At 44.2% G+C, this 16,376-nt stretch overlaps 1 protein-coding gene across 1 annotated transcript in view; it reads right to left on the minus strand.

Annotated features, from left to right (window-relative positions):
* The window catches only part of LOC127003620 (probable maltase-glucoamylase 2), a 97,660-nt gene that overhangs the window by 56,853 nt on the left and 24,431 nt on the right, over positions 1-16,376 (minus strand). Inside the window, exons 5-7 of the mRNA XM_050870527.1 lie at positions 14,677-14,896; positions 13,568-13,766; positions 12,364-12,566 (exon numbers count right to left, since the gene is read on the minus strand). Coding sequence (XP_050726484.1) covers positions 12,364-12,566; positions 13,568-13,766; positions 14,677-14,896 — 622 coding nt within the window. The remainder of the gene's footprint in view (positions 1-12,363; positions 12,567-13,567; positions 13,767-14,676; positions 14,897-16,376) is intronic.

Raw genomic sequence — 16,376 nt, forward strand, 5'->3', positions numbered from 1 at the left:
CCGCTACAGGTTGCTCCCTGTCGTTGAGGCAAAAGTGCAACCACACCCCTAGTTTTTTTTCCTAGATTATTGAGTGTCATATCTTGTGGAGGCGTATGCCGTAGTCTACCTTGTTATATGCCCTTGCAAAATCAATATAGACAACGCCTACGTTATTTTTGTTTTCTAGTCCTTCTCTAATCTACCATGGTGAGATAATTATTGCAAAAGACATGAGCGGCCCATCCGAAAACCTTGCTGGTCCTTGTTCACGATAATGCTTGCCTCAAGGTATATGGATATACTTTTAACCATTAGGTTTCATACCGTTTTAATGGCTTGCGAGGTTAAAACAATACGTCCTTAATTTATTTTCACTCTTCGAACTTCCGTTGTGAGCTAGCGCAGGTATAGCTTTTTTTTTAATTACTGTCGTATGATTCTAAAATCAAGAGTATTTATAAAAAATAAAAATAAAATACATATATGCCGAGGAAGTTCGAAGGAACTTAAACTCTGCTGCGCAGTTCTTGAGATTGAGGCCAGAAATCGATTGTAGCCTGCTGCGGCTCTGATACCACCAGGCTCTTTTATTGCACTCTGTGTCGCTCGTGATAAATTTTATGTCCGTTACATTTGACACAGATACTTTGCGGAGGAAGTCGGTCGGTGAGTCTATTAGTTTATCACCACGTGGCGGCTGACGGCGCCCTCGAAGTGCAGTCGTTATATATCACCATTAGCCTCAAGTTCATTTGTAGCTTAGACGTTTCAATCGGTCAACCAAAACCCACCCTTACAACTTTTGATTTGTTTGCAGCATGTTTGTTAAAGAAAATTAGGACTGCCTTTCTTTATTAGGAATTTCCTTTTCTATCGATTTTTCAAGTTTTTCTTGAATGGGAACAAAGTCAGCTCCAATTCGTTCTATATTTATCGTGCTGGGACTACGCTTCAGCTTATTCCGTCTGTTCGTCCGCTTGTGTATTGGTATCCTGCTATGGCGAAGTATATTTTTCTGGGAAAGCACACACACACACACACACACACACACACACACACACACACACACACACACACGGGTGAAAACAAAAATCACACACAATAAAAGCTAATTACGAGAAGCTAAATGGAAAAAGAGCAAAGCAATTACGAAACATGTTGAAAGTTCTCTGGTCTACTAGATTGCATGACCTATTAAACAACCAAACGTTATCGACCCAAATGTATTCAAACTTAACCGCATCACTGACCCTCACCCACCAACAGCAGGGAGGGGGGAGGGAGGTAGGGGGCGGATAACCAACTTAGCACTGCTCTCCAAACACTCTCAATGTAATACACGTGTTGCACCGGCTGTAATTGAATGCCTGGAAACCTGCCTGTTGTTAACCATGCACAGGTAAGCCAAAACACCTGTGGCAGTTAATACACAGGCGAATGAGTATGTATTGAATGTTTGTGCAGTATGGTTTTGATAGCAGTGTAGAGGAGGAGGAGGAGGAGGACGAGGAGGAGGAGGAAGAGGAGGAGGAGGAGGATCTGAAAAGGATATCAAAAGCCATTCATCCAGCGAGGAAAATCAAAGTTGTCCCACATTCAGTTTTGGCACCCTACCTCCTCCTCCTCCTCCTCCTCTTCCGCCTCCGCCTCCTCCTCCTCCTCGTCACCATCATCATCATCATTTTCATCATCATCATCTCCCATATGCTGCCTTTTCCTCACCCATCCCTTCTTTTTCCTCCTCCTCCTCCTCCTCCTCCTCCTCCTTTTCTTCTTCTTCTTTCTCCTCTTGTTCATTTTATTTTCCTCCTTCTCGTCTTCATGGTCCTCATTTTTCCCTTCCTCCTCTTCCTTCACTCATTCTCTCCTATCTCCCTTCCTCCTCTTCCTTCACTCATTCTCTCCTATCTTCCTTCCTCCTCTTCCTTCACTCATTCTCTCCTATCTTCCTTCCTCCTCTTCCTTCACTCATTCTCTCCTATCTCCCTTCCTCCTCTTCCTTCACTCATTCTCTCCTATCTTCCTTCCTCCTCTTCCTTCACTCATTCTCTCCTATCTTCCTTCCTCCTCTTCCTTCACTCATTCTCTCCTATCTCCCTTCCTCCCCTTCCTTCACTCATTCTCTCCTATCTCCCTTCCTCCTCTTCCTTCACTCATTCTCTCCTATCTCCCTTCCTCCCCTTCCTTCACTCATTCTCTCCTATCTTCCTTCCTCCTCTTCCTTCACTCATTATCTCCTATCTAACTTCCTCCTATCTTCCTTCCTCCCCTTCCTTCACTCATTCTCTCCTATCTTCCTTCCTCCTCTTCCTTCACTCATTCTCTCCTATCTCCCTTCCTCCTCTTCCTTCACTCATTCTCTCCTATCTTCCTTCCTCCTCTTCCTTCACTCATTCTCTCCTATCTCCCTTCCTCCTCTTCCTTCACTCATTCTCTCCTTTCTTCCTTCCTCCTCTTCCTTCACTCATTCTCTCCTATCTTCCTTCCTCCTCTTCCTTCTTTCTCCTACATGATTTCTCCTTCACTTCCTACTCTTTTTCTTGTTCTTTCTTTCCCTTTCCTTCCTCACCTTATTCTCCTTTTAATTTTCGTCGTCTTTCCTTCCTCTTCTTTCTCCTTATTCTCCCCTCTTCCTCCTTCTCTTCCACCCCCTCAATATCCACCTTTTTTTTGTTTCCCTTCTTCTTTTTCTTCCACCTCTATGATTCCACCTTTTTCATTCACCTCCTACTTTTTCTCCTCCTCTTCCTGTTCCGCCTCTTCTTCTTCCTCCTCCTCCTCCTCTTCTTCCACAGCCCCTTCATTATCATCTCCATATTTTTACCCTTCCTCTTCCTCTACTGTCTTCCTACTTTTCCCCTCTCTTCTCTCTTCCATCAACACAGTTCCTTCTCCCCTTACTTCTTTTTCCATTTATTTTTCTTCGTTTTTCTTCTTTCACTACATTTTCTTCTTTTTCTTTTGCTGTTTCTTCTTTTGTTTTTTGTTATTCTTCTTCTTCTTCTTTTTCTTCTTCTTCTTCTTCTTCTTCTTCTTCTTCTTCTTCTTCTTCTTCTTCTTCTTCTTCTTCTTCTTCTTCTTCTTCTTCTTCTTCTATTTCTTCTTCTTCTTCTTCTTCTTCTTCTTCTTCTTCTTCTTCTTCTTCTTCGCTCCTCTTCCTTGCTATCATTTTTTTCCGTTTCTTCTTCTCTTTCATTTATTTTTCTTCCTCTTCTTCTTCCTTTTCTCTTTCCTCCTCCTCCTCCTCCTCCTCCTTTTATGAAAATATGTAAACAGTCCCTGTCATTTCCCTGCCCTGCTATAGTTTCAAGTAATCAGTGAAGCATATTTGCAAAGCTCTCGACCCATTCCAGGTTGATAAGCTTTTTGATCGGGGTAACAAATCGAAAGACGACAACCCGGAAACAACAACAACAACAACAACAACAACAACAACAACAACAACAACAACAGAAGCAAAAAACAACAACAACAACGCCACAAATGGTCCAGTTCAAAAAATGTGTTTTGATAGTAGTAGTAGTAGTAGTAGTAGTAGTAGTAGTAGTAGTAGTAGTAGAAGTAGTAGAAGAAGATGACACATACCTTGAAGTTGTTGGGTGGTCTGCAAGAAATCTTTTTGAACCACCCAGATGTGGAGCCACGACATTTATCATCAAAGAAATTGTCACCCTGTTAAATAACTACATCCAGAACACACCACTGGCGCCCCTGTCCCTGAAAATTGTATTCACTCTCCCCCATCTCTTCCTCCAAAAAGCACAGCCAAAAACCAAACAAGCCGAAAATATCGAGGCATTAAGAAGGCGAGTTGCCTTGTGGCAAACTAACGAGTTAGATGCCCTCCTTGGAGAAGCCAGAGCCATACAGGAGAGGCTCCCCGGACCCCAACAGAACAACACCTCCACAGAAGACAGGGCCCGGAAGTTTGCAGACAAAATGCGACAAGGCAATGTTGCGTCTGCAATACGAGGCTTGTCAGAAAATTCCACACGGGGTTTGCTTCCACTCACCAGGGACACGATCAATCAACTCAAGGAAGGGACTGCCTGATCTCTGTGCATGTGGATCACCAAATGATGTCACCCACACCATGACATAAAAAAGGAGGCTTCGTCTGTATTCGACACGATGAAGTGAGGGATCTGACAGTCAGCATGCTCGGAGAGGTATGCCAAGACGTCACTACCGAGCCGGCACTGCTTCCCCTGGACGGCGAACACCTTCGGTACAGGACAGCCAATACCTCACAGGAGGCACGGGTTGATGTAAGTGCCCGCGGATTCTGGGTGCGCGGACAGCGGGCGTTCATGGACATCCGCATATTTGACCCGATGGGTGCCTGTCACCGTGAGCTGCCCCTGCAAGCCGCCCACCACAGGAACGAGCAGGAGAAGACAAGGGCATACGGTGAAAGAATCCAACATGTGGATCAGGGTAGCTTCACCCCCCTCGTCTTCACCACATCCGGCGGGATGGGTCCCAGGGCCCAATGCTTCTACGCACGCCTCGCGGAACTAATCTCAGAAAAGAAGCATCAGCCAAGGAGCCACGTTGTCGCCTGGATGAGGTGTCACCTCTCGTTCTCCCTGCTCAGGTCGGCCATCCTATGTCTCAGGGGCACCAGACACTCTGGCCCAAAAGCCACCACCATCTCCAATATGGACTATGAAGCCACAGTGGTGGAGAGTGACATTAGGGTGGGTCGGGAGTGACTTGAGTAGGGAAGGAAAGGGGGATCTAGACGTAATAGATGATAGGTGATTTAGTGTCAGGTAGTAGTAGTAGTAGTAGTAGCGATATGGTTGGATGCCACAGTCCTTAGCGAGCAGAGTTGGGGCTAATGACCTCCAAACTATGGAGCCCTCCATGATTATGTGTAGGGAAAATAAACATGGGTGGAGATATCATTTATGTTGTAGTAGTAGTAGTAGTAGTAGTAGTAGTAGTAGAAGTAGCAGTAGTAGTAGTAGTAGTAGTAGTAGTAGTAGTAGCAATACTAGTAGTAGTCCGTAGTAAAATAGTGCTACATAAAGCAGTTATCGGATAACATTGAAATTTACAGCCGTTGCAACTTCAGTACCAGTACACGTATTAGCAGCATGTTTCAAGACATTTAACTGACAGAAAAATAATGTCCAACGTAAAATGTCAGCTATCTATGTCAAGTTTCATAATAATAATAATAATAATAATAATAATAATAATAATAATAATAATAATAATAATAATAATAATAACAACGATAATAATAGTGTTGCCTACTCGCATATATTTTTTGCTACATCTTGTATGATCTAAAATATACTGTAACATTCTAGACTGTACTGTTGAGAGAGAGGAGAAGAAGGCGAGAGAGCCCAAGTCCCAGTCTTAGACTTAGTAAGCTAGTGGCCAGTGAAGAGTCAAGAGTGAATTGTACTACTAAGGAAGAATATTTAACTACAGAAGCTGTGCAAGGTGTTTACATATCTCCCTCCCACGCCCACGGAGTCTTGTGACGGCGACACGGAACCCAAGTATACGTCCGGCATAATAATATGATTGAAATAATCTAGCTTCTTTCATTATTAAAAAATATTCGAAACTTAATTGAATAACGACACTCTACTTAAACAATCAATGACATCACCTAAGAAACAAAGTACAATCATAATACTGCAAGTTTTCAAGGGAGAACGGGCCCTGCAAAACGAGCACTGAAGGCGATGATAGTAGGCTATCTATAAAGTAATGCACACTTTCCGTCATTATTTCCTACATAGCTCATTCACATATGCATACCAAATATAATCACATAAAAAAATATATTCTACAGTAGCTTCATACAAGTAGGAATCATTGTATTGAGGAATAAGTTTCGTATCTGTGGCTGTTGCGCTGAGCGTACATACGTAGCCTACCCGTCGCTCCAAGCCACAGATACATATCTTATTCCTTAATACAATGATTCCTACCTGTATTCAGTTATTATAGAATATATTTTTTTATGTGATTATATTTGGTATGCCTATGTGAATGAGCTATGTAGGAAAATGATGGAAAAAAGTGTTACTTTATTAGATAGCCTACTATCATCATCGCTTAGTGCTCGTTCCGTAGGGGCCCGTTCTCCCTTGAAAGATTGTTATTATGATTTTTTTTTAGTGTTCAAGTTTGATGTGTTTGGTAGCTGATTGTTTTCAATTAAATTTTTATATTCATGAAAGCTAGATTATCTCAATCATATATATTTGGTACGTGTCTTTGATACAATCTATGATGTCATCAACAGCCAATCAGGTGAAAGGGGGGCGGAGCTTAGCCAGAATGGGGGAGGGGCCTCTCGGTGCAAATTGGCCAAGCTAATTTGGACCGACTATAGTGCTGTGCTTGTGCTCAGGCGGATGTGACTAGGGCGGGTAAGTGCGACACCAGGCATGAGCCGCCACCTTCACCTGCTGGGTGTTCATTGCCCTAACGCCCACTTCACCCGTGAAGGCGTTCCACAGGTGGGCCGTGGCACTCGTGAAGGCCCTCTGGCACCTGGCTGTGCGGCTTCTCGGGATTTCTCTCTCTCTCTCTCTCTCTCTCTCTCTCTCTCTCTCTCTCTCTCTCTCTCTCTCTCTCTCTCTCTCTCTCTCTCTCTCTCTCATTCACTCCTGACCTCTCCTGAGAGACGGACCGCTGCTGCCTCCCCGCTGCACACCACAGCCTAGCTAGCACGCCTTGGCAACACTGTGTTTTCGTTGTGCTATTTGTCTTTGCGTTAGCTTTCATGTGTGTTTGTGTGTTCTCGCTTATGGACTTTGTGTGTTGCCTGTGACTTCCCGACACGTGTTTAGTGTGGTTCGTTTGCGGTTTCTGCGAGTGTGTCTGCCTGTGGTTGCCTCTGTGATTTGTGTTTCCGGTGTTTTTGCGTGTGATTTAGCTGCTTCCGAGTGTTCTGCGTGGGTTTCAGAGTGTTTCAAGTGTGTTGTATTTCCAGTGCTTTTGCGTGTGATTTGGCTGTTTCCGAGTGTTCTACGTGGGTTTCAGAGTGTTTTGAGTGTGCTGTTTTGTTTCCGGTGTTTTTGCGTGTGATTTGGCTGTTTCCGGGTGTTCTGCGTGGGTTTCAGAGTGTTTTGAGTGTGCTGTTGTGTTTCCGGTGTTTTTGCGAGTGACTTGAGGGTGTTTAATCGTTCTTATGCTTGAGTTTCTGAGTGTTTCGTGTGTTTCGAGTGTGTTGTTGTGTTCCCGAGTTTTTCACGCGTGATTTGGGTGTGTCGACAACTCACCCTTTGAATTCCCTGAGGATTCAATCTGCTACTCCTCACTACACCCTCTTTAAGTCCCCTAGAGGATTAACCCTTCCTTCCCCCCTTTCCCTCACCTCACCTAAGCCCCCCCACCCTCGCTCACCTCCCTTCTGCTCCTCCTCACTACAAATCCCCTAGAGGATTAGCCCTTCCTACTCCTCCCTCACCTCCACATATTTCTAAGCCCTCATCCCCCCTCACTCACCTTACCTCACAGCCTATTTACCCATCCCTTCACCCACCTCACCTCGCCTCTTTCCTAACCCTCCTTGATCTCACACACCTCACTCACCTCACATCCCTTCCTACTCCTCCTCTCTCCCACTTTACCTCCTTTCCCAAACCCCCTCTCACTCACCTCACCTATTTCCTAACCCTCCTTGATCTCACACACCTCACTCACCGCTTCTCTTTCCCCCTCTTTACTCACCTCACATCCCTTCCTACTCCTCCTCTCTCTCACTTTTCCTCCATTACTAAACTACCTCTCACACACCTCACCCCCTTTCCTAATCCCCTTCACTCTGTGTTTTTATCTCTTTCATTTCAGCTAAGATGGCGCCTAAGAAGTGCAGTACTTGTAACGGTAGCTTCTCAGCTCACTTTATTACAGGGCGTTCTGTTGTCTGTCGACAAGACTGCAGGAGCAGGAAGAGAAGATGGAAGCAGGCCAGAATAAAATAATAGAGCTTTCTCTCACCAGGCAGAATCTCGAGACAAGACTGCAGGAGCAAGAAGAGATGGAAGCAGGTCAGAATAAAATAATAGAGCTTTCTCGCACTGTTGCCTCCTTGCAGGAATTCATCCAGGCTAACGTTGCTGTGGTGCCAAACCCTTCTCCAACCGCCCCCTTGCCCTCAGCGGTACCGCCGACACCATCGGACAACACCACGCAGCGGGAGGATGCTAGTGGCAACGCCCATGATGGCTTCACCGTCGTGAATGGAGGAGCCAAACCAGCCAGACAAGCGATTTATCCTGTTCATTGCTTCAACAGGTTTGCCATTCTGGAGGAGGAGGACGAGCAGGAAAGCACCTTCCTGGTGGGTGACTCCATGATTCGCCAGCAGGTCGTTGAGTTCTGCGGCAGAGTTCCTCGTCGAAGACGGAACTATTGCTATCCTGGTGCTGGGATCGACGATATAACTGCTGCTCTTGAAGAGATCTCCCCCCAGGCTACTAATGATTCACTGTTTGTTATTCACACAGGTACGAACGACGTCACCACGACCCGGTCTGAGGAACTCCTGGACAAGTACCGTAGGCTCATCCAGCAGTATAAGTCTAAATCCCCTAACATTTTGATTTCAGGAGTTCTACCACGGACTTGGGCGGAGAGCGACTTTTTCAGTAAGGCCTTCAGCCTAAACAACCGCTTACAGACTCTTTGGAGGGAGCTTGACGTGGAGTTCTTCAACGCCTGGGAGAATTTCTATGGACAAAGTGAGCTCTTCCACAGGGACGGATTGCACCTGTCTCCCATCGGGGCAGCCAGATTCGGAGGGCTCCTCAACGACGTAGTACGTGACATCCGATCAAAAAACGAGTCTCAGCCACGTCCCTCCACCCCGCCCGTGTAAACAGACGCCGTGCATCGCAACAAACCCGTAACCGGGATCCCGCAAGTACCACCACCTCTATTACCAAGCCTCTAGATAACTTAAAAATCCTTAGTTTCAATGCGCGTAGCCTAAGAAACAAATTTGATGAACTGAGATGTCTTGCTCTAACAGAAAATTTTGACATAATTGCTATAACCGAAACATTTATCGACACCACAAATATTGATTTAAGTTCCGAATACAACATAGATGGCTACAGAGTACAGACTCTTCAACAAAGATCGTGTAAACCGTAGAGGCGGTGGCGTCGCCCTTTTTGTCAAAAGCTATTTGCAACCCACTGACAAAACACCAGGAAACAGTAACGTTGAACATTTGTGCGTGCGAGTAAACATTGCAAAAGTCAATATAAATATATCTGTCACCTACAGACCTCCCGGGCAATCACTCGATGACGACCTTGAAATGTACAGCGTCTTAAGGCAGTCACTTAATAACAACGACTCACTGATATTAGGAGACTTTAACCTCCCCCATATCGACTGGGCGACACTGTCAGGTACAGAAGGCGAGTCACATAGAATGATCGAATTTCCAGAAGAAAATTATCTGAGCCAAATGGTTTCTGAGCCAACTCGACAAAATAATATACTCGACCTTGTTATAACGACCCAAGATAACCTAGTCAGTAATGTCACGGTAGGAGAACACCTCGGTTCTTGCGATCATAAATTAGTGCGCGTCGACATTAGAGCTCAATCATCAGTGACTGAAAATAAAGTAAAGGTGCCCAATTTCAAAAGAGCTAACTTCGTAGAAATCCGACAAAAACTAACAGAAATACAACTATCAGATGACGCCAACGTAGAGGAAGCCTGGCTAAGCTTTAAAAATCACTTACTCACTCAGCAGAACACATTCGTCCCCTTGTGCGAGAAGCGAATTAACACTAATAAAAGCCCACCGTGGTTTAATAGCGAAATTAAACAATCAGTCAATGAGAGAAAATTGTTTTACAGGTTAAAGAAAGAACAAAGCACGCCCGAAAATATTAGACTTTATAATGATGCCAGGCGACGAGTAAAAAGACTAGTATGTCAGGCAAAGCGTAGATATGAAGAAAATATTGCAGCCAACTGTAAAAATAATCCGAAATCTTTCTTTAGTTGCATAAACAACAGAAAGGCGATCAAAAGTGGTATTGGACCTTTAACAAACAGCGACGGTGCACTGGTGACTGACAGCCAACACATTGCAAACCTCGTAAACAATTATTCCTCGGTGTTTAATACTAACAGTCTTCCTCCCACTACCACCAACACCAGTACTATTGTAAATCTCGAGCATGCATTGCCTAATTTTGAAATAACAACCGATAAAGTCCTTAAAGCTCTCCATTCACTTAAAACAAATAAAAGTCTCGGACCCGACAAAGTATATCTTATACTGCTTAAAGAAACAAAGAGCGAAATAGTCTCCTCCCTCATTACCGTATTCAATATGTCCTTGCGACAAGGCATCGTCCCTTCGGATTGGAAAAAGGCTAACGTGACACCGATTTTTAAGAAAGGAGACAAAAAAATACCAGGTAACTACCGACCCATTAGTCTAACTTCAATTGTAGGTAAGCTACTCGAGAGCATAATTAGAGACAAAATTGTGAGTTACCTCGAAAGCCACTCATTAATTGGGGATTCACAACATGGCTTCCGTAACAAAAGATCCTGCCTGTCAAACCTACTGACCTTTTATAACGATCTCTTCTCAGTTTATGACGTAACCAAATCATTGGACGTAGTCTATTTTGATTTCCAGAAAGCGTTTGATAAAGTCCCACATCATAAATTACTTTATAAATTAAAGCAAATAGGCATTGACGGTCAAGTAAACCAATGGATCGCGAATTGGTTGAGCAACAGACAACAAAGAGTTGTGATTGACGGATTTAACTCAGAGTGGGCGCCGGTCACTAGTGGCGTCCCTCAGGGCTCTTCATTATTTACATCAACGATGTGGATGTTGGACTCAATAATCGCATTAGTAAATTTGCAGACGACACAAAGATTGGTAACTCGGTTCTCACTGACGAAGACAGGCAAAGCCTCCAAGAGGATTTGCACAAAATTTCAGCTTGGGAGATGCCCTTTAACGTAGGCAAGTGCCAGGTCCTTCAAGTTGGAACAAAAAATAAGAAGTTCGATTACGAAATGCGCGGCGTTAAACTTACAAGCGTTCAATGCGTTAAGGACCTGGTGGTCAAAATCGCGTCAAACCTCAAATTCTCACATCAATGCATCGATGCAGCAAATAAAGCGAACAGAATGTTGGGCTTCATTAAAAGAAACTTTTTATTCAAGAATAAAGATGTAATACTTCCGCTCTTCAATAGTTTAGTCAGACCCCACTTGGTATATGCGGTACAGTTTTGGTCTCCCCACCATGCAAAGGACATTGCTAAACTAGAAGGTGTTCAGCGTTGAGCAACAAAAATGATCCCTTCCTTGCGCAACAAATCCTACGAAGAAAGGCTTTCCACCCTTAACATGTTCTCTCCTGAGAATCGTCGCCTCCGAGGAAAACTGATCGAATGTTTTAAAATACTTAATGGTTTCACGAATGTAGACAGAACAAAATTGTTTATGATCGATGACACTTTGCGAACGAGGAACAATGGCATAAAACTTAAATGTAGACAAGTAAATTCAGACTGCACCAAATTTTTCTTCACCAACGTTGTAGTGTGAGAATGGAATAAGCTCCCACCATCAGTGGTCCAGTGTAACACGATTGACTCCTTTAAAAACAAGCTCGACCGTCACTTCCTTGAACTTAATATTAACTAGAGTAGAAAAGCAACGTTTTGGAGCCATCTGATTAATGTAAAATCACTTAGGTTTAAGGACAGACCACCTAGTCTGGACCATGGGGTCTGCGTGGTCTGATTTTCTATGTAATTCTATGTAATTCTCTCTCTCTCTCTCTCTCTCTCTCTCTCTCTCTCTCTCTCTCTCTCTCTCTCTCTCTCTCTCTCTCTCTCTCTCGCTCTCTCTCTCTCTCTCTCTCTCTCTCTCTCTCTCTCTCTCTCTCTCTCTCTCTCTCTCTCTCTCTCTCTCTCTCTCTCTCTCTCTATATATATATATATATATATATATATATATATATATATATATATATATATATATATATATATATATATATATATATATATATACCTACATACCTGTTTATCTAACTTTTTATCTATATAGCCATTTATCATTCTATCTATACATACAGGTATTTATTTAATTATCATTTCATCTATTAACTTTCCTATCCTTCTATTTAAATATCTGTCTCTAGCTGTTTATCTATCTGTCTGTCTATCCTTGTCTAATAATTTATTTTCTTAATAAATAACTATATATACCTTTCTAACTGTCAATCCTTCCACTTATTTATCTAGTTATATGTTTATCAATATATCTCCTAAAACCAAACCGCTCCTCAACCACTACCTTCCCCACCACACACACAAATCCCCCTCCTTCACCCTTACCAACCTGCATAAGCGACCGAATCCTCCTGTGATGGTAGTAGCCGTAGGAGTTGTGGAGGCGGAGGTGTGTGGCGCCCCTGAGAGACGGATGGACGAGGGCGACGCAGAGGGAGTGGTTGTTGATGTCCTCCACGCCCTGGGGCAGGAAGGGCAGGGCGAGGTCAGGGCAGCAGGACTGGGGGGTGCTGGGAGAGCAGTTACCGGTACCTGCGGAGTGGGGAGAGAGGAAGAGGGGGAGAAAAGGGTGTGAGATTTGTTGTGCAGTTTGTTGTGGTGAGTTATGCATTAAATCCCCCTAGTAGCCTCTACACCATCCCCTTCCCTTCCCTTACACACTATTTCACCTCGTTTGGGCCTTCTCTCCCATCCTCTCTCTTTTACCTACCCGCTTTTCCTCCCCCTCCCCATATCTCTTCACCTCACACCCATCACATCACCCCTCCAAAAAACCCTTCCCTTCCCTTACACACCACTCCTCGATTAGTTTAGCTGGGCCTCCTCTCCCATCTTCTCTCTTCCACTTACCCTCTTCCCAACCCTCTCCTCAGCCTCCTTCCTCCCAAACCATCACATTAGCCACCACATCCCTTCCCTTCCCTTACATACCATTCCTCTCTCTTCCACATAGCTACCCCGTTTCAATCCCTCTCTCCATACCCTTCCACAATCCCTTTCCTTTCCTAGACCACCTCTTCCATCCTCTCTCTTCCACATACACCCTTTCAATCCCTCTTCCCATCCCGCTACACTTCACATCCTCACATCACCCCTCCACAATCCCTTTCCTTTCCTTCCACGCCATTCCGTCTCGTATGGTTTAGCTACCTACCTATTTGTCCATTTACCAGTTCATAGCACATCCATCTTTTTCAGCCCTTCCTTGCCTTGTCCCCCTTACCTGTAGCCCCTCACACCACCACCCCTCACAGCCCTTTCCTTCTCTTACACACCATCTACCTTGTTTTGATTCGGCTGGGGCTGATTGATGGGCGTCTTAGATAGGAGATCCACCTCATAAGCTGTACGCGTTACCCACAAGCCCATCCTTCTCATTCCATCACACCCCCACTCATTCCCTTCCCTTAGCATTCCAGTTCTTGTAGTTCAGCTGGGTCCGATTGAGGTGTGTATTAGATGGAAAATCAATACGCTATATTTGCTATCCACAAGCCCATCCAACTCCCCCAACAGCCCTTCCTTTCCCTTACCATTCCAGCTCGTGTAGTTCAGCGTGGCTTCGTTGAGCGGTGTGTTGTGCAGCAGAAACACCCCGTCAGCTGCCTCGTATAAGCTCCTCACGTCAGCCGAAGCGGTCAGCCAAAGAGGAAGTGTATTCTCGTTGGCGTAGTCAGGGTAACCGACAGCCTGACCCTCAATAGACCCGTAGTAATCCGTAGAGTCATTGTGCTGTTGTGGGAAGGAGGAGTGGGAGGCGTGAATGGAGGATGGAGGAAATGAAGGTGGGGTGGAAGATGAAAAGAAATTATGAATGAGACGTGTTTGTGTAGGAGAGGGTGATGTACACACACACACACACACACACACACACACACACAAAGAAAGAAAGAAAAACTGAAGAGGAGGAAAAGAACAAGAATAAGAAGAACAAGAACAAGAAGAAAGAAAACGAGGAGGAGGAGGAGGAGGAGGCATTGAGGGTAGCCAATCTATTGTTACCCGGCAGCATAATAAAAAACATATGTGTGTGTGTGTGTGTGTGTGTGTGTGTGTGTGTGTGTGTGTGTGTACCATTCAATAACGAGAGTAAGGGGGGAAAAAAGAGGCAGGTAAAGAGACGCCTGAGTGAACATGAATAGACGATTAGATGGAAATTGTGCCGTGTCTGTGTGTGTGTGTGTGTGTGTGTGTGTGTGTGTGTGTGTGTGTGTGTGTGTGTGTGTGTTTGTGTGCAGGGCAAGTAGCTTTGATGGAAATTACATGTAGGAAGTTATTATAGGAAAACGGGGACATGATAATTATACATAAGATATTGCGGGAAAAAAGATACTAACTAAATAAACACACAAAAGAGAGAGAGAGAGAGAGAGAGAGAGAGAGAGAGAGAGAGAGAGAGAGAGAGAGAGAGAGAGAGAGAGAGAGAGAGAGAGAGAGAGAGAGAGAGAAAATGAAGAAGAGGAGAAGAACAAGAGCAAGGACAACAAAAAAAAGATAAATAGCAACAAAAAGAAGAACAAAAACAAAAACAAGAACATGATCAAGAACAAGAGCAAGAAATAAAACAATAAATAGAACACACACACACACACACACACACACACACACACACACACACACACACACACACGATCAAACCTACCCTCAAGAGGAACTGCGAGCTCTCATTGTAGGCGCCGCTGCCGTAGGTGACGAAGGGATACTGAGCCAGCGTGAACTTCCTCCCTTCCCCCCGCAGCGCCGCCACCCTCTGCTGCACCTCCGTCGGCAGGGGCGTGAAGGAGCCGGGATAGTTGAGTCTGGCGTCGATGCAGTCACTCTCATAGGGGATCTGATTCTCTATCATGCCCTCCACCACCTTGCTGTAGGATGGAAGGATGGGTGATTGGAGGAGGAGGACGAGGAGGAGAAGGAGGAGGGAAAAGGAGGACGACTGGAAGGAAGAAAAAAGAGGAGCATAAAGAAAAACTAGGCCTTCTCCTTCCCTCCACCACCTTACTGTAGGATGGAAGGATGGGTGATTGGAGGAGGAGGACGAGGAGGAGGAAGAGAAAAGGAGGACGACTGGAAGGAAGAGAAAAGAGGAGCATAAAGAAAAACTAGGCCTTCTTCATGCCCTCCACCACCTTACTGCAGGATGGAAGGATGAGTGACAGGAGGAGGAAGAGGAGAAGAAGAGGAAGAGGAGGGCAACGAGAAAGAAGAGGAGGAAGAACAAAAATAAAATCTGGGCCTTCTCCTTGCCCTCCACCACCTTACTCTAGCATGGAAGTATAGAACACAAAGGAACACAAAGGAAGAACAAACAACAGCAGACCTGCTGGTCCTTACGAGGCTGTTTGTGACAAGCTACACTAACTATCTAATCAAAGGTGGAAGATGAAGGACAGCAAAGGCGAAGGCTCCTCCCCACCCCCCATCCCTCCAGCCAAAGCTGGCAGGAAAGGAAAAAGAACCATGCAGCATGGAAAAACTGCATGGAAATTATGTAGGAAAGAGGAAAAAACTACCATTACTCCTACCACTGACCGGGCGATAAAAGCGGACAAGGACACCAGTATTCGAAAGAACTTAACGTTATTACGACAATGAGTAATATCTTAGTTGCTGGTTGGATTCAAAATACTTATCTAATCTATTCTTGAAGGCAGTAACTGTTGTACTATCAACGACATCACAGAGTAGAGAGTTCCAAACATTAACAACTCGATTGAAGAAGAAGTGTTTAGCTTGTTGCGACGAGAATCTTTTACCACTTATCTTCAAATTGTGATTTCTTCTTGTTCTATTTGATCGATCAATTGTAAAGTAATCTTCCGCATTAATATCACTGACTCCTTTAAACATTTTAAACACTTCTATTAGATCGCCTCGCATTCTTCGTTTTGATAGGCTGAATAAATTTACTTCTTTAAGCCTTTGTTCATATGATAAATTTCTCAACCTAGGAATCATCTTTGTTACTCTTCGTTGAACCCGTTCCAACTTTTCAATGTCTTTTCTGTAATAGGGAGACCAAAACTGTACACAGTACTCTAGACGGGTCGTAGCTTTTTATTAGGACCCTCTCGGATGTTTTTTGTTATAAACTTCATAAAAAAAAATAATAAATGGATTTTTATTTTTTACCCTATGAAGCAAATGATCGAAATATAAAATAAATAAAATATAAACGGCATCTGGTCGAACCAACGAATTATACAGTTTTGATATTACTTTTTCCGATTTATTATTAAAGACTCGTCCGATGAAGCCAACAAATTTGTTTGCAGTTTTAATTACCTCTGAGCAATGCTGACTGGGCTTTAAATCGCTTGATATAGTGATTCCAAGATCCTTTTC

Source organism: Eriocheir sinensis, chromosome 25 (genome assembly GCF_024679095.1).
Source record: "Eriocheir sinensis breed Jianghai 21 chromosome 25, ASM2467909v1, whole genome shotgun sequence".
Lineage (NCBI taxonomy): Eukaryota > Metazoa > Arthropoda > Malacostraca > Decapoda > Varunidae > Eriocheir > Eriocheir sinensis.